General features: G+C 45.0%; 1 protein-coding gene across 4 annotated transcripts in view; it reads left to right on the forward strand.

Moving 5' to 3' along the window:
* Positions 1-6,808: 6,808 nt before the first annotated feature.
* Positions 6,809-18,431, forward strand: part of LOC144178154 (uncharacterized) — a 30,439-nt gene continuing 18,816 nt past the window's right edge. Inside the window, exons 1-4 of one of the 4 annotated variants that reach the window (XM_077705729.1) lie at positions 6,809-6,927; positions 7,877-7,910; positions 8,804-9,115; positions 13,744-14,061. In XM_077705729.1, the coding sequence (XP_077561855.1) occupies positions 7,899-7,910; positions 8,804-9,115; positions 13,744-14,061 (642 nt within the window). In that variant the 5' untranslated portion in view covers positions 6,809-6,927; positions 7,877-7,898. The other 3 variants (XM_077705732.1, XM_077705730.1, XM_077705731.1) reach the window with 3 other exon arrangements.

The raw sequence follows: 18,431 nt of genomic DNA on the forward strand, positions 1-18,431 counted from the left end.
TGGAGCGAAATTTGTGCTAATACAGTGTATAGTTGCATATAATTCTGTAATATACACACGTGGGCTAAGTTTAAAAAGCCCGTTTAACAAAACAAAAAAATGGCAGGTTCGTGTTTTAAGCGAAGCCTATGTGGTTAGAGTTTCGTGTATTTTTCGTGCCCCAGAACAAAAGCTCTCTAGTGCTCTACCTTTAAATCGCGAGGCATCGCAAAACGAACGTGCCGGTATGCGTGCGCATGCGTCCGCCTGTCTACCAAGAAGTCACCAAACACTACCGAACCACGAGACAGACCTTCCCCAGTCCTCACACATCTCTGATCAAAAGCCAAGAAATCACACTCGGACAAATTCAAGGAGGTACTTTCCCCCACACCATTCGTATGCTTTTACTCTTTCCTACGCAGTACTATGATAAGCGTAAATTCTGCCAGGAACCAGGAACTCTGACACATATTATTCGACTGCACAAAACACTCGGACCTTCCGCCCCTGAACCCGGCCCCTTCCCTTGAGCAGTGGGAGATACTGCTGTCCAGCTGTCGACCTGAGGACCTGCTTTGGAGAGGTCACCACGGCCGCCAGTTTCTCTAAAGCCATTAGGGATAATTGCAGACATGGCTACGAGTGTGCCAATCCTTCAGTGCTCCGTGTCGATGCAGTGCAGTAATCTTGGGGCCCGGCTGTCCGTACACAGTCGCATCCAGGGAAGGTCAAAGTCGATGTTTTGTATCTCCTGCAGACTGCCCTCTCGCTCAGCCTCGCACTTTGCTCGCATTACCAGCACTAGCGTACCTTTGCAACATTGGTGCGCCTGCCTTTCCTCGTGCACGAAGAGAGCGTTGATAGTGTTGTGACTTATCTGAAGGGGAAAGTGCGTGAGAGAGGGAGGGAAACAACTTTATTTGTTTCCAAGGAAGCCATGAAGGGAAGGGGCGGGAACGACCTGCAGTCCTCCTTGTAGGTGCGTGAGAAGCGACGAGTTTGGTGGTGCGCGATAGCGGAAAGCCCCGAATGGCTCTGACCATGCATCATCAACAGCGGATGGCCGAACCGTTTCGTCGTGAATCGGTAACCGCTATTCCTTTTTTCTATTCCGTTCCGGTTGGGGTTCAGCATGCTAAAAAAATACAGTTCTGGTTCGACACACTGATATATATATAAATATATATATATATATATATATATATATATATATATATATATATATATATATATATATATATATATATATATATATATATATATATATATATATATATATATATATATGTGTGTGTGTGTGTGTGTGTGTATATATATATATATATATATATATATATATATATATATATATATATATATATATATATATTCGCTTCAGCTGATCCACGGAGCCAGACAACCCAGGACTCCCCCCCGACAAAATGGGACGCCATCGGTTCCACAGAGACACCCACGCCATCGGCTCCAGCCATGGGCCCTCTACCCCAGCCATCGGCTCCGCACAGGCCCCAGCCAAGCCCCCGCCGCTACAACCTTCGGAGCAGCGGGGCTGAGCCCACAACAAGCAACCGCCAAAATTGACTTCCCATCTTAGACACTGGTAAATCTGCTCCTTTAATCGTGTCTAGAAACTTCCAAAATGCTAGAAAATTGGCAGAAAAACGCATTTGCTTTGAATTGCACGTCACCTCACTCACCCACTATTTAAATGAAGCTGCTGTTCCGAAAGGCCTCATGTTAAAATTAGAACCCGCTACGTCTGAATTGTCCCCTCATAACCAAGCCAGATGGAAAAATGTCCTAACTTCTGCATCCCTAGAATTAACCAGTATTGTTTTAGATCACTACAAATCGGAAGTTAAGTCTCCGCATGAGCAAGAATCGAATTTGGTGCCTCTTCTCACCAAACATAAATCTGATTTCCTAGCAGTCTTTGACCTAAAGAAAAAGTCTTCAACAGCCACGATGAAGTCTAGAAAAATGTGTCGCGACATGGTCCCTCCTCCGAAGCAATTTGAATTGCCGCCTCCTATGCCGTCATCCTCCAAAATGACCGAGAAGAGTGACTTCCCCACTAGTAACTTAGTGAACTTGTCAAGTGTTGAGCTGACAGAGATTGAAGTTCGCACACTATCCAAAGGCCTAAGTTTTTGTCCAGCAACGGGAGGTTTCAGCGAATTCCAGCTTCTTTAAGATTTAGATAATTTCGCTCGCAACATGAGATTGCGCGAATTCTTTCATGGGCGCCCTAACACGGACAATGCCGGCTCTTTACCCAGCTCGAAGCACTGAACGCCACCGCCTCAACGCGATAAATGTCTAGATCTATATATTAAAGCAGTACAACATGACGTGCTTGAAGCCTATAAAAAGCAGACGCCTTTTCGACCCAACTTTTCAATTAAAGACAAATAATCACTTGATAAGTTGGCATGTCGCCACGAAATTGTAATCAAGCTCGCTGATAAAGGTGGAGCAATAGTGATAATGAATCGAGATGATTACATCAAAGAAGCATACCGACAATTATCCGACACATCCTTTTACAAAATTCTTCAATCTGATCCAACTTTTGAATATAAACAAATTGTCAAGGAAAACCTCGAAGCACTACTGGAAGCCAAAGAAATAGACAAAACGACGGTGCGTTCTCTAATACCACTCAGCCCAATAGCAGGCAGGTTCTACCTTTTGCCCAAAATTCACAAGGCACATGTCCCTGGTCGCTCAATCGTATCTGGCATAGGCACGGTTACCGAAAATATTTCCCTCTATGTCGACAACTTAATCAACAAAATTCCCCCTAACTTTCCTTCATACATACGAGATACCAACCACTTCCTCTCTGAAATATTAGACATTGAGATTCCCAGTGGCTGTCTGCTTGTTACCATGGACGTCACGTCACTTTATACCAATATTCCCCACTCTGATGGAATACAAGCGGTGATCCACGCTTACAGTAAATCGCGGGAGCCTAAGCCAGTTGAGAATTCCACATTGGCCTTATTACTGAGATTAATTCTTGAGCTAAATAATTTCGAGTTCAATGGCAAATACTATGTTCAAGTCAGTGGTACATCCATGGGCACAAGGATAGGGCCAAATTATGCAAACATTTTCACGGCAGTTCTCGAGGAGGAGTTTCTTGCAAGCGCCGAATTGAAGCCAATTTTTTACAAGCACTTCATCGACGATGTCTTTTTGATTTGGCCACACGGAGAATCCAGCCTCCTAAGATTTATAGCCGAGTTTAACGCGGTCCACCCTAACATTTCTTTCTCACACCAATTTTCCACTACCAGCATCAAATTCCTCGACGTGACGGTTTCTGTCTCGCAGAATCGCAAATTTTACCGAAAACCGACAGACTCCCATCAATATTTGCATTTTCAAAGTAGTCACATTAAGCACTGGAAGACGGGCATTCCCTATAGTCAAGCGCATCGCTTCCGCCGGATATGCTCCAAGGAAACAGATTTTCTTTCCAACTGTGAGGAACTGAAAAACGATCTGCTTAAACAAAAGTACCCGCTCCAATTGGTTCCCAGACAGTTTATCGAACGCCGTTTTATCGAATGCCGTTTTATCGAAAAAATGCCCGTTTTATTGAACGCCGTTTTATCGAATGCCGTTTTATCGAACCACCTGCGTCCGTTTTATCGAAGTGTGGTTTTGGGGCTTTGATTGTAATTTTCGGGGTTTATTTTGTTTAACTGGCCATCGCGTTAACCTAACCTGCAGTTAGCTTCATTCTACATTGTCTCTGCGGTGCATTGCATACAAAAACATGCCTATATATGTTGACGTGTCTTTCCCGTGTTTTTGGTCACCTTTATTTGATTCGAATTTTCTTTTAAAAAATTTGTCTTCCTTGATTGCACTCAAGCATGTATGCCTCCTTGTTTATATTACAGAATTCGCAACTATAATAGTAACTATTATAGCAACCCCGTGAGCAATATTCCTTACATGTACAGTATCAGTGTATTTAGGTTGGTGTTGCCAAATGCCCTGCGCCATGGTTCATCATTACGTGATCCAGTATTGTCCTTACCCAATTTTTCACGTGGTTTGCACACGACTCCTACTCGGCCCATGTGGTCACATTGTTTGTATCTGGAGAAATATCGTGCCAAGAACTTCGGAAAGATTACTGCTATAGAAATGGAACAGCGGGAGAAGAGGGGGTTCCGACAGTGAAATTAAGTGAGGCACCAACAGAGGTGAGAGTCTAAGAGAACTCGTCACTAGTGAACACCTCACTGCCAACTCGTCATAGGCGAACTCGTCAAGTAGGACAGGTCGTCATACCCTCTGTTGATCATGCTCAAACGAAAAAAAAATACAGGGTTTAGTATAATTTTCTACTTATGCGTCGGCACTCTTACGTCCCTCCTTCGAACCAACCTTATGTTTCCTTGGTGGCCTTGGAGGAACATACCGGACCAAACAGGGCATTTTGTTGGTTTTTGTGTGCTTCGTTCAGCTAATCGCACGGGCCATATTAGATTTTGTTTGCTCGTTGTGAATTTCTTTCTATTTTACTTTTTTATTTCCGGGTAATCGGGTGACGGTGCTCTGTTGAGTAGACCTTCACGAATTCTCTCTTTTTGGTGTTTACTATTTTGATCTTAATGTTTTTTATGCCTTATGATAAAAAGGTAAAAGAAAATGGGCTAAAAACCCCAGACATGCTGGGGTGCAACGAGGCGGGGAGAGGTGAAAACAACCCACCTGTAGTACGGTGACTAATTTTGTAACTAACTTTTTCCTCGTTAGTTCTAAGCAAGGCACCGAGAACAGTAGGACAAGGCTTGGTAACCACTTAGCAACTGAACTCAGGGCCCATTAAGAATTAGGAAGGCAGAAATCGAGAAAGACTTTTGCTGGCGTTCCAGTTCGGTTTTTGACATTGAGCTCACAAGCACCAAGAAGTGCCTTACTGACGTAGAACATACGCGGAAAGTGAAGGAGAACACAGTCGCCCAGATAGCCGAATTGGTAAGGCATTCGAGATCTAATCGAAAGGCGTGGGTTCGGTCCCCACTCTGGGAACGTGTTTTTCTTTCTTTCTTTCTCGCGTAATTAATAAAAAATAATAATGTAACGTCACTAACGGTAAAAAATTGTCTAACCATTTTTCTCCGCTTTCTTTGTTTCTTTACCAATTCTTTATCTGTTTCAATGACCTACCACAACCTCCCCTTTGCTTTCCGAGGTTTTCTTGGCTACCCTTATTTCTGTGTTATATATATATATATATATATATATATATATATATATATATATATATATATATATATATATATATATATATATATATATATATATATATATATATATATATATATAAATATATATATATATATATATATATATATATATATATATATATATATATATATATATATATATAGAGAGAGAGAGAGAGAGAGAGAGAGAGAGAGAGGGAAAGAGAAAGCTTCTCGGAGCACGTGAACAAGAAAAACGCCCTTTTTCGCGTGCGTCGACAAGCGTTTCTGTCTTGTCTTCGAAAAAAACGGGTGCTACAGTGAATCCCTTTTTTTCGAAGCGTGTAAAATGGGTCGGGAATATCGAGGAAGTATATGTACACACCTATAGAATTTTTATAATTCTATTCGTAAATTATATCTACACGATTTTTCTCTATTCAGGCCCCTCCCGCGCGGTGCAGTCAATTTTCAACTGGAACATTTTTTTGCGGAAACTTGCAGCCAAACTTGGAGCACTCATGAGAAAGCCCCGTTTTCCAACTGTGGGCGGCCAACCAACAGCGCGTTTCGGGTCCGCGGCCGCTGCTCGCACGCTCGCGCCGGCGATGCGTGACCGGCTGATGGGTGCGCAGGTGCCGAGTCCCTTCGCAGCCTTCCTCGCAATGTCACTTCCCCGCAGCGTGCTCCCTTCTACAGGAAAACACACCGAGCAGGGGGCGAACGCTGTCTGCCACCTGCCAACGGTGCCGGCCGCCTGATGCACAAAGCTATCGGCCGTAATTTCTTTATTCTTCTTAATTAATAGCGGTTGCAGGTGGTTTCGGATGAGCTGGTTTAAAACAGCATTATACGAAAACAACATCAATCGTCACTTACGAAGACAGTTTGAGATGCCCTTCAAATTAAATTGTTAGAAATGATGGCGGAAACAGTGTTTGGCGATACCGGTTCTATCGCGCTATTTCATCTGTGCAGTTGCCGAATAGTGATGCACATGCACTATTTAGTAATAATTCATGACTTCGCTTGTCCGCGTAAACCCGCAATGTTGACCCCAGTGCAGCTTGACTAGAAATTTCTAGGCCGAGTTAAGTCGGATGCGTACTCCACCCGGCATACCAGTAAGACTCGCCCTAAAATAAGCTGCTAATAGGAAATACGAACTTCTATTAACAGTTAAAACTTGTATTCCTGATTCCGCTTTGGTCGTCTTGAAAGCTTCCGCGATCGCCGTGGCCGCTTTTTTGTGGGCACTTGTGCATGCCGAAACGCCGTATTCAAAGTACAGCAAGTTCGTTCAGCGAGGCACCAGCAAGCACACTGCAGCACCCTTTAGGTTGTCATTTATTAAATCGAATAGCTCGCGTACATATTTGCGAACGACGCAACGACGCGTCATCAGAGCGGTCGCCATTGTTGTCAAGAGCCAGAGAACAAAAAAAAAACGAAAAAAACGTGGTGCGGCCGCTGTGCAACCAACAAATTCCATACATAAACTCAAATAAATAAGACTGTTAAGCTAAAATAATGCCTTATTATTACCATAAATAATGTTAGTAATTGCTTATTTTTAAATTATTGGAAGTAAGATTTCTCAGCAAGGCTTGGCCAAAACGTGCCGTGCAGTGGCGCTATCGTTCTAAAGTTAACTTTTGTTGTTTGCTTTTTTATTTGTTGTGTCATTACTCTGCTAGGACTCGAATATAGGGTAAGTTTGGACGTTAATGTTTCCGCGGTTGCAGATTTTCAACCCAATTCCTTGAAAGATTGTTAGACGTGGCCGTTGTAACCCCGCTATCCGCTGGCTTTCGTTAGGCTTGACGTTTCCCGGTTCGTAAGCGCTGGGCCAGGTCACCGGGCGCATTGTCCGTTGTCTTCGAAGCTTCCCAGGAAGCACGGTTAGTCGGGCGGGAGGGTGATATATTAATTTTGCGCTGTCTGGTGTCGACGAAAGCCGTGCTTTGCCGCCGTGACGCTTTATTCTTTCTTGAGTCGTGTCGGCGAACACCGTAGTGGACTTCGCCCCGGCGTCAGGGGAACCCCGTTACGCCGACTAGTAAACATCGCAGCTTCTCCCTACGGCTTTGGTGATATGGTGGAATGCCTATCCCTGCTGTACCCACCATCGATGATGGCGGCGGGCACGGTTTGCTTCTTGATTTGATTGTTGACTTGCTCGCTTTGTAGCGCGAATCAAATTTAGCGAAAACGAGAAAAAAAATTATTTTGCATAACACAGCATTAGTTTGGCGGACTTCAGGAGCAAGTTATGGCATTTAGCGCTAGAAGAGCCGGTTTCGTACACGCGTTTTTCCTATTCCCAATGCTTTGCGCGGTGTTCAGTTGCATGCGCTTCCGTCGCGAAATTGACAAGCTTGCGCGAACGTATTCATTTTCGTTCCGAACCACTTTGCCATTGTTGCCATGTGAATACGTTTGATTGATGCTTCGTTCTGGCCTCTGAAGGTGGTTATTTTGCTTTTGGCAGAAGCGACTTCAGTAGTGCAGCTACTGTGCCATTCATAGTACCTTTGCTAATCATAGTATTGCTTCTTTGATTTCCGTCGTGTTCTTGTTTTGGTAATGTCTTGCGGTTTGTTTCTTGTGAATCTTGAGTTATCGTGTAATTTTTTGTTTTCTTTTTGCTTCCTTTGTAGAACCGAGGCAGTTTGTTTTACCATGGATAAAAAGGTAATGCAGTGATTTTTGTTTTAAGCTTTGTAAATATCTTTTGTGTAGACTTTGTGTTCAATTTTGCGTTACACACACACGCACAAAAAAGAAGGTCGGCCATGTTCAAACAAATTTATAAGTCGACAAAACGTGACCATGATAAATTGACACCTTGTTTCAGATATGCGTTAGCTGTTTTGGTTTTGCACGAACATGCTGTGTCTTCTTCCTTTTATGTTACTGGCACTAGCGTGTCATAGTCTCATAATGCCAATTTTGCGTGCTGGCGGGTGCTTCCATGAATCACGGCCAAGCAACTGTAGGATATTGGTGTTCTTAAAATGTTCGCCAAGGTTTGGAACAGGTTACACTGGCGCAGACATTCCATTTTGAATTTCAGCATTAATACGTGGGCCCGTGGCAAAAATTTATGGCTGGGCAGGGCAGAACGTTTCTGCCTTGATGCCAGGCTTCTGTGCTCATGCTCTTGATGGAAGCTGAAATTTCACAATAATTTGCATTGCAGTACGGCTGGTCTGAATGTCGAGGGTCATTGCAATGGCTACTTTTAGCACCACAGAGGAGAGCTTTGTTGTGCTGTTTCAATGGCAGGGATTTAAACAGTGTTGTCGGAGCAAAAGTGTGGGCAGTTAAAGTGCACTGGTTACCAGTATTAGCTAGCGGTGGTTTTGTTTAATCAATTGACACAGGCTTTCGCGGGTGCTTCCAGGAGCAGTGTGCTTCCTTAGCATTAGAATGTAAGGCCACGGTGTGTACACGGCATAAACTTGCGATGGTGGGCAAATATTGGGTCACCTATGGTTGGAGCACATTAAAAGTGCCGAGAAGCTGCATTGCTGTATCATTTGTGCTGGAAGCATGCAATGCATTAGTGAAACCTCGGTGTCCAGCGGAGGAGCCGACAGCCCAAGAGCGCCCCCGGGAAGGCCACCCCTGTGAAGGGCCGGGCCGCCAGCAGCACCCCCAGCAAGACAGCTTCCCCCGCCGTCAAACGTGGCCGGGGAAGGCCGCCGGGATCGGGCAAGAAGAAGGTGGTGGCCGAAGATGGCGTCAAGGCTTCGTCACCGGCTCCCAAGGTGGACGAGACTCCGCAGAAGAATGGCACCAGTGGCCCGGAGTGCGACCGGTGTGCCCGCACGTTTGCCACAGACCGAGGCCTCAAGCTGCATCAGCGCCGGTCCTGCAGGGCGGAGGAGAACAGCGTGAGTGGGAACGCAACGGCATAGCAGCCGCTAACTGCCCCCTCTTCACAGTCTAAGCTAGCATTCTTCGTGCTGCTATTTAAGGTTTCTCGTGGTAGGCCTCAGTGGGCGCAAAAACTCCCCGCTCCTATTTCAGGGCTACAGAGCGTAATTGAAAGCATAAGTCTAGGAGATGAACTTAAAGGGCATTCATGGCGACCATTACCAGCCTATTTTTGAGTCTGAATGATTGACCGCAAATTTTTTGTATTATGTAAATGATCCTACAGTAGGATGGCAACTGCGCGAACTTGAATACATTCATCTTTATCGTCGTGCAAAATGTCGGGGCAAGGTTTTGAAGTGGCAAGCCAAGCTCCATGCTGGACCACCTTTTTTGTATTATTGAAGTTATCGCTCACTCTCTCACAGGTCACTATTCTGTGTGCTACAGGAATAAATTATTAATTCCCCTTTGGGCTATTCAGTAAAAACATCAACAACAGTTCAGGGGTAAACGTATGGGGAGTAAATTGAACCATGTAAGCTGCTTCTGAAACCATCAACAGTGCATGCTTGGTAATTTTATCTTTCATATTCCTGGAGAATGTTCTTAAAATTTTGCTGCTACTGTTAAGCTTATGTTGCCAAGAGATATTGTGTGGCGTGCCTTCGTTAGGTATCTTAAAAAAATTAAAGCCGTCCAAACCAATGTGAAAGCTGTCGGAAGTGCAGAGCAGTGATTCGCCATAATGGGCTGTACTGCCATTATCCGCTCAATGCAACCATCCCATGCAATTCGAATTTCCCGCCTTCGCAGTGATCCCGCACCCCCTGCCTGAAACTGCGCCAGCGGGAGTTCTATTCTTTTTGTGCTTGCTTTAATTTCGTATGCTAGAGCTGTTTTGTGTCATTTTGAATGCGTTATTTTTTCCTTGCGCGGCTGGAGCCTTTCTGCGCCATTTCGAACGTGCCATTTCTTCTTCGCGCGGCCGCTTTTTGCGCATACTGTAGTAAAAACCAACCCAACGAGCGTTCCTAACTAAATGAACGCGGGGGCTGCCGGTTACCTATATACACAGATTTTGCCTGAAATGTACCTGCAGTTTTCTTTGCGCTATACAATGGGGAGATGCATGACAAGCGCCAGCGGTTCACGAGTTTCGGACGCTTATGACTACATAAACCACTTGGCTTTTGAAGCCTCCGGGGTACGCTGCAGCGACAGCGCTGCAACCGAATACCCTGTTGCTCTGCTTGGGTCCAGCGAGTGAGCTACAACGACAAGAGGAGCGCCTGAAGTGCTCTGCACTTAAAATGTTATCTCTGGGCCAGCCAGTCTTAAGAAAAGCTGAGGAGTAGGCACTATTTTTTAGGCTACAAGCCCTGAAAGCAGGAGTTCAGTCTTAGAGGAGAATGAACATTGGCTGCTCTCATGCAACTGAAATGTGTAGTAAAGTTATTTAGGTCATCTCGAGAAACCATTTTCCCAGACCCATGCCTATTACTACACAAGGGTCATTAGATAAGTTTACTATATTTTAATAAGATGAGGCTGCAGTCTTCACGGTGATGCCATGGATGCCAAATATCCCGGGTAGATTTCGGCGCACATTAAAGATCCCCAGGTGGCTAAAATTAATCTGGAGCCCTCCACTACGGCGCGCCTTATCGCCTGTGTAGCGTCGGCGTGTTAAACCTCGTAATCAACCAGTCAGTCTAACCCAGGTGAGACATTGTTGACAAGCAGGGCGTTGATTTCACCTGGCATATGTTTGAGCAAGAATCTCAGCCCTTGTCACAAAGGTGGAGAGAGGCAAGTTTCAGGCAAAGGTACAGCATTTCTTTTTGGTGCAGTGGACGAACTGTGCAGATGAAAGGCAAGTTAGATGAAGTTCAAGAGGCCATGCTGAAGGCTTTTATTTTTGGATGAATGGATTAAGTGGTGGCCGAGCATCAGTTCCAGGGGAAGCATGGGCTGGATGCCCGATTGGGGTCACCACTGTGGACATAATCAAAAACATTCTTTGAATTATTACACAGGACCACCAAATAACAACAGTGCGCGAGATTTCCTATAGCGCAGGCGTAACCCCTTTCAGGCGTTATGTACACAACTGCGTACATTTCAGTCCTGCGTTTTTTTACAAAAAGAAATACGAAAACTGAAAGTTTTTGCTAGTTTAGCATAATTTTGTATCTTTCGTCTAACAATGAAGATTTTAGGGCCATCTGCTGTCTAGTAAGATTACCATGACCGTAAACAAACAAAATGGCGATGCCCGCGACGGCTTCAGTGGCTGAGCTTTTTCAACTTTCTCCCCGTTTTCTCAAAAGACTTGCGGCCCTAAAAAATATAGAAACAATGCAGATCACACAAATATATGCATATGTGGAAATATTTGGCGCTACTTGATGCTCCGGACCTCTGTGACGCTATGTACACAATTCTGTACATGACTGTAAAAAAAAAAAAAACACTAAGGTTGTGCTGGCGTCAGTAACCTGCCGATTCATCTTATTTGGTCAAATACACAGCATAGAAACAACAACAAAAATTTTGTAGCGTGAACTAGCGAGCGGCGTCTGAAAGGGTTGAAGACAACAAGGTCGTACGCATGATAGGTGTCGCAATTGTTGACTGCAGACCGAGTGCCGGCAAAAGGCCTTTACTGCTATGCATAAAGGTCAAGAAAAAGACAACTGCTACAGCTATAGAGGACCAAGTTGCTGGTGTCGATTTTAGCACCTTTGAAATCTTGGAAGGAGTTTTGAAACCTTCAAGTTTTCATCCAGCCATGTCACTGACATGCTCGAGCATTGTCTTTTGATTTTAAAAAGGAATGTTCAACTGAAGGGGAAAATACTGTGCCTGGGATGATTGAAACCTGGAAAACCTGGCATGGAGGGGATTAGTCTCCTTATCAACTCTAGCAATTTTACTCTAGGGGAACTCTGTTGAGGAATCCATGTAAAACCATGTAAGAAATGAAATTCTTATTCAGTAAAGCTTTGCCTTGAATACGGGCATTGTAAAAATACCTGAGAATTTTTTGTGTGTGTGTGTAACTCATCCGCCACGTTTCCCCCGATGCCTGCCTTAACTCTACAGTACAGTGGGCATGTCGGTGTGATACTGCACACAAAGCAAGCTCTCGCCCTGAGTAAGAACTTTGAAAATGCTTTGCACAGTATTTGGGAGCCTGGCCCCTATTCTCGACTGCACAAATTCCTGGGAAATTCGCCATGTTTTTTGCGTAAGCACGACGTAAGCAATCAGTGACGTGATGCATGTATAGCTCTGACAACACGCAGTGTAATTTGACACTTCACTCATAAAGATCACACCCAAGGTATCAAATATTGTGCATAAATGATATAAAAACACTTGACATGTACTATAAAAATTAAGACGGAAGCTGAGGCTGGAAAGAGAAACACATTGCTGCAGGTCAAAATTGGCATCAACACCACAAGGCGATCGAGTAACGTTGATCCAAAAGCGAGCGAAAGGCAGATGTCGAGCTAAAGAACACCACACAATGTTTTTACCGTATCTATTTATTTCTTTCAATCGCTTTTAGTAACATAGCTGTGCTCTCTGCTTCAATGCAAGCTTTGTTGCATTATCACCTTCCCGGCCGCCACCGCTGCCATGCCATCGTCTGCTGCTGTTACAAGTTTATGGCGTGATCACAGAAAAAGACGGCCGCGACCATTGCTTGTATGACACATAAGAGCAGCGAAGCGCTACACCTGATAACCGCGGAGCGTACTGATGTCACCGATTCACTCATTCGTCAAGCTCGACTTCAATCAGTGCTGTAATGAACAAAAGAGTCACTTTTCTTTGTTACCTATTTTTTTCTTGAGTTCGATCATGTGACCCAGCAGCTTACTAGGACGAGTGTGGACAAATGCCATGCATTGGGTTCTCTTTGTCATGGAGAGGCTTGTACTGCCCTCTTATGTTGCAGTTATGCTAAACAATTTTTATTTTATTGGCAGACATAAAAGCAAAATACTGCACATTATTTGTATGGTCCATGATCGCTGACTTGGAAACAGTTTAAACTATAATTTGTTTCGGTAGAAAACATCCTTTAAACCGCGTGCATGCGAAACTGCGCATGCTGCAAATTCGCGGACATTTTGCGGGGCCGAAGGTCTGGGAAATTTTTTGCCCTATTTTTCGGCAAAGGCAGCTGCCATTTTCAAGCTGTTACGTAACATTACGTCACTTTTACGCAGGTGTGACATGTCAGTCCTGCCAACTGTTTAAATTACGTCACACCTTCTCAGCCAATCACAGAGAGAACGTGTATTACAAGCAATATTGTTGTTGAATAGCAAAGGTAGACTTGCGTTGTCATGTCCAGTGTAGTTAGTCTAGTTTTTCATTGCAGGCCAACAATTGTGCTCTTCACGTAGGGAGAAATAAGGCAAACTGTAGAACTGTTGACAGTAAACGTCATGAAATGTCAAAATGACGACAGCTCTGTCAACCGGAAGCACGTGACCAAAATTGAAGAAAGCCAATCAGAAAAGACTTTCGGCGAATTCCCGGGAATTTGTGCAGTCGACCCCCTGTAAGTGTGGCGAGTGGAAAAGCTGCGGTTGCTGAAGGCTGTTCCCGTGTGTTGTCCCAGAAGGCCGGCCTCCCGATGGATGCCCTGGAGTCGTCTTCCGACTCGGACTCCGACGTGGGGCCCCTGGGCAGAGCGGCGGTGGCTCCGGCGGGCCCCAAGCGGCGCTCGGCCCGGGTGGACCAAAAGGGGGCCTCCGCGTCGGACGGCCTGGGGGCCCAGATGAAGGGCCGGCTGCAGAGCAGGCTGGGCGCTGGGGGCGGCAAACCCCTGCTGAGCTGCCAGCGGTGCGGCCTCGGCTACGACCCCAAGCGGGACGGACCCCGCTGCAAGCACTGCACGCGCGACAATGAGGAGGACGGCGACAGCGAGGAGGACAAGGCAAGTGACTCCCCCTCCCCCTCCACGCCACGCAGCTGGCAGGAGCAGCTGTATGGCTGGAACTGGCACGAGGAGGCCTTTGCGGGCCTCTTCGCCTTCACGGCAGGCAAGCCGCAGCCCGCACCACCACTCAACGTCTCCTTCACCAGCTAGAAGAGGGGCAGCAGCTATTCTCCTCCTCACGGCCTTCGGTCTCGCGTCGTTTTTTGCCATTGCCACTTCCGAGGCACAACACATTTGGGGGAAAGGGCTGGCTTCAGAATGGTGCTTGTGTGGGGTTCTGATTCTTTAGCTGCCGTCCTTGCTGCCATGCATTCTCTCATAGTTCAGCTTAAAATCCATACTAGTGCTGACGCTCACGTCTCTCTCAATTGATGGCATTGTTTGCTGTTTCTTTCACTTTGAGGCTGTGGAGAGGAGCCTTGAAGGAGGGAGATCTGGAGCGTTCAGTGTTGCAGTATGTGTTGACTTTGTTGGGAGGATATTCCAGTTTTAAAATGTGTTACTTCGCGGGCAAATGTTTGACTTCACTCAGTGCTTTGTTTTTATGTACATTTTGGTACTTGCTGAATCTGCTCTCTGCTTTACGGTTTGCCAGCAGTCATGAAAATAGCTGTCGGTACAGCTTGCATATCGCACTCTTCTTGAGGGACCAAGTTATTGCGGGAAGCTTTTATTTTCTTACATTTTTTAACAACTGGTTTCATTTACAGGGGCTTCGAGTATTTGTAGTGCACAGCTACAAATTTGGCTTAATTTTGTCTGCAGGGATTACCACTCGTAGCACAGGCACCATTCTGAGGGTCATCTTTTTTCCCAATATCATTCCCTTGTTCATTTGTGTTCTTTTTAACACATTTTTTTTTCGTTACACCTCAGCATCAAAGTGTTTTTGTCAACATCTTGTTGTCAACTATCCCAAGTTTTGTTTGAAGAACACCACTTATTTTGGTTCATGCTTTCATTTCAGATCTCCTGTTTTTGATAGCTAGTGAACATGTCATCTGTTTGGTTGTTTGTGAGTGTGAAAGGGTTTGGAGGGAGGCTGCGCCAAATATTGAGCTATTTATGGGGTGGCCTCAGTGGCAAGTGCAATTACTCCTTATACCGCAGAGTACAATGGCCGCACTGGGCAAACATAAGCTTATCATTCTTGGGCACAGTGCTCAGATGTCTTTATACAGCTGTACTCTAATTTTTGAGTCTACCAAGATGTTGCCATGATAATTCTTGGCCCACAAGGTGTAGTGTTTTGGTAATTTTGCACAGACAAAAAAATGTTCCTTTCTTGGTCGCTCTGTCAATTGTTACAGATAGCCAGTCAGTTGCCAGTGGATAGGAACTACAGAATGCCATCGTGACACTACTCCCAGATTTCTTTTCCTCGCTTATCATTAAATTGTAGTGTCATAAACACGTGCAGTTTATCACTGCAGTAAAAAGTTACTTATCGGCACATTTTGCATTAGTTGAAAAGCAGGCAGTGTGTGTCAATGTCCTTAAGGACGTCATTGTCCTTCTCAGCAACCGTGTCCTTGTCTGCCATAGCTCACAGGGTGGAGTTGTTGAGACTTGTTAATGACTGCAAAATGTGCTGATTTGCAGTAAAGAATATTTATAACAGCTAGTCCTAACGTTAGAGATGTGACATTTTTGGTTGCTGTGCTTTCAATAAAATTCTGTGATATTGCCTTACGCAGCCTTGGAAACAGTACGTAAGATGGCACGGTTAATGTCAGTCATGCATAGATATAGTGAAAAGATTGATGTATGGCCGAATGCTTTCACTTTATGGAAACGACTGTTTATATTTTTGAATGATTGTGGATGTTGTCACTTCATCTCTTTTTACTTCTTTGTGTTTGTGTTAGGCTATGAAGCGAGTGTAAATGCATAAGAATGTTTGTTTGTTGCTCCACGATTTGTAATATCAAAGCATTGTTTCAGATTTAAAGTGCAATACGGGAACAAATTACCTTACAACATGTGTCTGCTTTTGGCTGGCTACCAGTCCAACATGTTTGTAAGGCAAAGTTGAGGCTTTGTACCTGAAATAGACAGCTATCCTAGCTAAGAAAACTTCAGTGCCATTCCTGTTCAGACCTGTTCGTGTTGCACCAGAAAAAAGAATGAACTAGTCATTCAACCTTATCTGTTATGTCAAATTAACCTTCAGATTATTAAGAAAGTACTACTACTACTAGTCATGCAGGTTGCTTTATGGGGTAATAACAAATGCTGGCTTGCATTTACTGCGAACAAGCTTTCAGGTAAAGTCTTTGCAAAAGAAATCAAGCAGAGAAGCAATCTTTCTGCGCAGGCATTTCAATCAGAAACAGTGCTAGAGTAAATTTTATGTAATTTTCAAACTGCAAATAATTGTTCCTAACAGACTACAGTATTCAGAAACTAGTTCATACCATGGTCCTGGGGAATAAGGTTTTTGAGCCCAATGGGAAGGTTAAGCAGCAAACTGAACCTGATGGCTAAGAGAAGTGGGTGCAAAGTGCTAGCTACTTTTGATCTTGTGAGCCGTAAAGCACTAGAGTGTGTGGAAACAGAAGCAGGCTCAAGAGGGCTGAGTTAAATGCTAGTGACAAAGAAAAGGAAGGCAGACAAGCTAGACAGGACATCTGGTTTTATAAGCTTGTGCAAGAACATGAAGCTGAGACTTGAGAGGTGGGGGGGGGGGCATGCAACTTAAAAATCAGTCAGTTCCATATGTTCAACCTGAGGGCATTATGAAAGTGGAAGGCTTCTTAGTGAATAGCTAGTTAGTGTAATGATGCAGCAAGTTGATTGTTAGCAGTTGTGTGGCATTGGCAAGTGGCCATGATGTGTATCAAGCCTGCAATCGAACACTGCCTTGCTAGACCATACCAAATTTGTTTATAATGTCCGATAGCCACTCTTTAATTTGTTAAGTGAGCGGAGCAGAAGTGCATTGATAATGTTGCCTTAATTATTAACGTTTGCTCATTGCTAGTATCGTTTGTGTGTTGTGGTACTGCTGTCCTGAAGTGCAGCCCTCATTCACAGTGGTATTTATGTAATTAGTAGTGCACATTGGTGAGTGCTAATGTGTAAAGGCAACCTTGTGACCCGGCCTTGTTGACTGTGCAAATTAGGTATGCCATTTGCATGTAGTCAGAACTGGCAGCCCCATTTTGCAAACGCTGACTGCTTCTCTTTCTTACCGAACAATAGTTTGTTAGTGTTATGCCGGATGAAAGCACAATTCCTAAGCAGAAATAAAGGGTCTTGTGAGTGACGAAACTTCCACTGCCTCCTCAGCATCACAGTGGCCCATCAACCAGACACTGGGACGTTTTGTTTATTCATCCTGTTGCGACTGTGTATTTGCCAACCTCTTGGTATTCCTAGTGCATCCAAGTGGTGTTCATTTGGAGGGCCTCATTGCATGCACATGTGTTCAGATTTGTTTGTTCTACATCTGCGAGCATGATAGTTTGTATGCAGCCTGTTCTCCTGGCTCTCTGCCATGTGGACTGTGCATGAGGATACGTATGATTGCTCCGTAACCCATCTGGAAAACTTCTGAAACTGAAATCATTCACTTACATCAAAGCATGTGCTTGCATAACGAGTACTGTTCGATTCACGAATCGAAATGCATCACTCAGCTGCACACGAGTCGAATTTCACTGCACAGTTTTGTGCAGCATGCTCCTGTCGCTTGACTCTTGCTTCTTGGCGGGCAAAGAATGGGGGTGTGCAAAATTCACCAGGCTTTCTGTTGGCACAGAGGCAGTGTAAGGGACCAGCAGTTCGATTCGAGAACCGAACGCTCACTGACGCTGAATTTGGCCCTCGAGGACCACCGCCCGCCGGCTCAGACATGTGATTGCAAAGTAAAGCTAGTTGCTGTGCATCGTAACTGCCGGTCAAACATTGCAGGGCGTAAGCCCCGTGCTCTCCTAGTGCCGGGCATAAGTCTCTGTGCAGCCTTGAGGCAGGGAGGGCAGCTGCTTCTCTAGTGGCAACGCAATTCCCCATGCCAGACGTCAGCTCAAATTGTGGGAGAACATTGTTGCGGCGCTGGGAATGGGCCACGGCATGGCATCCGCGCACAGTCAGTGCTGGTGAACTACTCTGTGCCAGGAACCAGGAAGCCAAGTGGAAATCTCTCGAGAAATGGGGTATGTCCTGCTCTAAATGCATCTTTCATCTTGTTGCTCTTGCGCGAGCGAGTGGTGCATGCGTTACTGGGGTTAACCGCACACGTTGCTTTGGTGCGAGAAGCGTTGGTTTGCACACCCCCCATTCTTTTGCCTTCCCTGGGCATGTCCCTTAGGAAAGGGTTGACATGCTTTTTGCACCGCTCGCAACCCTTGCACGGTGCAGTCGCT

Source organism: Haemaphysalis longicornis, unplaced genomic scaffold, assembly GCF_048455015.1.
Source record: "Haemaphysalis longicornis isolate Haplotype H1 unplaced genomic scaffold, Haemaphysalis longicornis Haplotype H1 scaffold_4, whole genome shotgun sequence".
Lineage (NCBI taxonomy): Eukaryota > Metazoa > Arthropoda > Arachnida > Ixodida > Ixodidae > Haemaphysalis > Haemaphysalis longicornis.